General features: G+C 39.2%; 1 protein-coding gene across 1 annotated transcript; it reads left to right on the top strand.

The window, feature by feature from the left end:
- Positions 1 to 3,349: 3,349 nt before the first annotated feature.
- Positions 3,350 to 4,062, top strand: LOC121879549 (uncharacterized mitochondrial protein AtMg00860-like; the record flags this gene model as incomplete). Its single annotated transcript, XM_042386202.1, has 2 exons — positions 3,350 to 3,493; positions 3,772 to 4,062. Coding segments are annotated over exons 1-2 (435 nt in total), but the record flags the coding sequence as incomplete, so codon positions are not given.
- Between the last annotated feature and the right edge of the window lie 19 nt (positions 4,063 to 4,081).

Below are 4,081 nucleotides of genomic sequence, written 5' to 3'. Positions count from 1 at the left end.
GAAACATCAAAAGAATAAAAATAAAGCATTGGATTACGTTAACACTACAAAAACATATAAAAACTATCACTGAAATTAACTAACGTGAAACAACACTGAATTACTTGAATACAACTAAGCAAATACTGATGGACACAAACAGAGACATAAATAGGTACTCACATAGATATACCACATTGGTGGCGACAGGAACAACACAAATAAATTAAGTATAAGTAACAAGTGACGAGTGTCACTCAAAGGATGTGAACTGTATGACAAGAGGACTGAACTGTCTCAAGTCAGTTGGTGGGTCCTATATATAAGGTCGGCTCCCGCCACGCGACCCGCCGGTGGGTCGTTTAACGATGCAGATGGTCGTTAGAGAACAAAGAATGCTGGTTACAATACAAAATAAAGAAATAAGATGGGCTTGAACAAATAATGACAGTTAAACCTTAACAGCACAGGGTAAGGTGACTAGAATATATAATAGTAAATTTAACACATCATTACAGGGATAATATGGAACATGGGAGCATGTTATATATATATATATATAAATAGAAAAAATACGACACGGTCGTAAATAATGGGCAGACTCACTTTCAATCCACCTCCGATAAAGGACCTGTTTCTGCCTGAAGAACTCCACAAATGTTTGTTTGTCAGTCTTTCGGCAGTTACGGAACTGTTGCCGGTAGGCTTCAGGAACAAGTTTATAAGCGCTCAAAACCGCGGACTTAACAAGGGCATAGTCTAGACATTGATCCTCAGAGAGGGCAGAAAATACATCTAATGCTTTACCAGTGAAAGATCTATAAATAAGTTGAGACCATTGAGAAACAGGCCACTTGTTAAGTCGGGCAATTTTCTCAAAAAGAGAGAAGAACTTGTCTGGTTCTTCCTCATTAAATTTAGGAACACTGTTGAGACATTTGTCAACACTGAATGTTGAAGTATTACTACCCTGAGCCAAACCTCGTTGTTTGAGAGTTTCCAGCTCCACCTCGAGTCTCTTGAGTTCAACTTGTAAGGCCAAATTACTTGGTGTAACAATTTCCTCTGAATTTCCAGACGGTTGGGCTATGATTTCATTGTCAATAAGGTAGTTGAGGACAGCCTCTTCTAACCTAGCCTTATTCATGGAAGAGCGGCCTTCTACTTCATAATAAGCAGCGAGGGATTACCACTCTGCCTTAGTAAGCCCCTTCAGTACTTCGGCTGAAGGTGAAGCCAAAAAGCTTTCCAGGTCAAACATGTTGAACTCAAAATCGAGTAGCGAAAAAAAAGTAACCGTGGCAGCTAAGCTAACTAGCTAGCTAATTAATAATATTAAAATGCAATCAACTGTGAAACACAGCAAGGGATTAACCAAATACCTGGTACACAAGATAAGGGTTAACTCACCAGTAGCTTAAGCAATAACAGGAGCAATATAAATGAACACTGTGAACACAGCAACTTGCATCCAAAAATACTTAGCGATGAAACAACACCTGGCGAGTAACAACACTTGATATGACACAACAATGGTTAGCTCCCGGACACAGGCCCCCACTTGTCGCGATCCCAATATCCTTTATACCTGGGGAGTGAAACCTACCCCAAGTTATTATCAAATAAAGGAACAAATAGGGAACACGGCAATAATTATCCCCACAAAAACCTACTCAACTAAATGTATTTGAATAAGTAAGAACAAGTTGAAGTAAGTGAGTCACAAAAGTGAATATAATTAATTAATTCAATTTATGTTCTAAAGGGAGTACTGACTAGCAAACAAGAATTTAAGGGAATAAGTGATTGTATATTAAAATAAGAGTGATGCCGGAAGGGTGAAAATATACCGTAAGGAGTTAGACCAAACTAATACTACTTAACATAACTATATAACACAGACATACTATATATATACAACAATCCCTACAAAATAGTTATTTCCTACCAACAGGAGATTCCCTAACACCAGGATCCCTTCCAAGGCCTAACTGAACGTGTCACTAATACCTGATACCACTAGGGCATTGCAGAAGACTGGACAAAGCACTAGACAAAGGTCGAGGCTAGAGAAAGAATGGACACGTCTATCCTATGCCACGGTTTTTCGCTACTCTCTGGGAGCATCCCCAAGTGGTGGAGGAACGCCTCTCACATCACGTGATCCAGGACATTTGCGAGATAGTTTATATAATTAATTAATACTACTCTTGATTTGACTTAACAGAGTAACACAAATGATGCATATTAATAACATACATAAATATACAATTAACCTGAGTAACTAAGAACAACAATAATATTATAAGTACAATTAACAAGTTATTAATAGCTTGTGTGGGATGGAGGAGTGAACATATGCCTCATGCCATGCGAGTTCCCGAGCGCTATAGGCACGTGACAGTCATAAACAAGTCTATTGGAAACCAAATCATGGAGGGAGGTTGTGAACGGTTGTCAAAGTCAAACAATTCACGAATGCTTCGATCTTATCTTCTCCCAAGGAGCTAACTAACGTACACGTTGATAGGAAGACTATAATAAGTGGGCACAGTTCTCAAATTAGACCAGTTAAAGTGAAGGTAGGGTTAGGTCAGACCTTGAGAATCAGATTTACGCACAGGGGGTTGAAGCAACAACCGGATATGTGTGTGGTAGTCCAAGATGATTCCTGTGTTTATGTTCCTATGAGTAATGTTTCGGAGCAGCCAGTTTGTTTAAGTCCTCGTGCTGTTTTAGGTGAATATGAAGTAGTTAATGATGAGGAATTCTGTTACTTTGATGATGAAGGGAATAATCTCGGAACTATCTCACACATTTATGAAGAGTTAGGTAAGGTAGACCGATTTGTAGAAATACCACTGTGCTCACCACATCACCTGGCCATACAGAGAAAATGATAAGAGGTCTAACAAAATCCCCCTAAGATTGACTCATGATGTGAAATCCCCAACTCAGTGCATACTTTGTAGTGGTATGGAAAATTCCCCAGTCCAGAAAATTAGACGAGTTCAAGATGTATTTAATTCTATGGTACCAGACTGTGATGAAGTGAAACGTGGAGAAACTAGACAGGACAAGTTGAAGGAGTTAATTAGGACCCAACAATGGCCACACTTGGATAGGGACATGCGGACACAGTTGCAACAGGTGGTAATGAATCATGATGCGTTGTTTGTCTTAGGTCCAAATGAAATAGGAACAATTAAGGGTTCGCCAGCTAACATCCCAATATAGGTATCCCGAGAAAGCCAAGGGCACTATTAAAGAAATGATGAGAGACATGAGAGATAGGGACATCATTGAACCATCAACCGCTGTCTGGTTATCATCTATCGTGTTAGTAACTAAACCTAATGGATCAAAACGTATGTGCCTTGATTTCCGAGCAGTCAACACACACTTGAAAGTAGATACAGGCATACAACCTTTGCCAAGGTTGGATGAATTAGTTGAGAAGGCTGCCGGAAATAAATATTATGCCACCTTGGATTTGAAAGATGCTTACTATCAGGTAATTCTCAACCATAACAGTAGAGATATAACCACCTTCAGTGATGGGTATAATTTATGGCGATTCAAACGCCTGCTTTTTGGATTGTCAGCCAGCCCGTTTTTACGAGGGAAGTAAACAGGGTCTTAGCTCCTTTAGCAGAAGAAGATTGGGTCAGGAACTATCTAGATGATGTCATAGTATGGGATAATGATTTCAATACCCTCATGGGCAGATTGGCTAAAGTATTTGACAGGTTTGTAAATATGGGAATCAAATTAAATCTATCTAAATGTCAGTTTGGTCAAAGACAAGTAAAATTCTTGGGGCATATTGTTTTAGAGAAAGGCATTGAGCCTGACCCAGAGAATGTAGAAGCAGTAACAGAGTGTAAAACACCCACTAATGTCAAACAAATCCGGCAATTTTTAGGGATGTGCGGATTTTACCGTAAGCATGTTTCAAATTTTGCTAAGATTACATATCCTATCACAGAACTCACCAAGAAACAAACTGCCTTTGCATGGACAGATGAATGCCAGGCAGTTTTTGAAACGTTAAAGAGGACATTAGCTTCCTTTCCAGTACTGGTAAAAGTAGACATGGATA

Source organism: Homarus americanus, unplaced genomic scaffold (genome assembly GCF_018991925.1).
Source record: "Homarus americanus isolate GMGI-L3 unplaced genomic scaffold, GMGI_Hamer_2.0 scaffold32407, whole genome shotgun sequence".
NCBI classification, from domain to species: domain Eukaryota; kingdom Metazoa; phylum Arthropoda; class Malacostraca; order Decapoda; family Nephropidae; genus Homarus; species Homarus americanus.
Note: the sequence above shows the minus strand (reverse complement) of the source record. Positions and strands in the feature narration are given on the sequence as shown.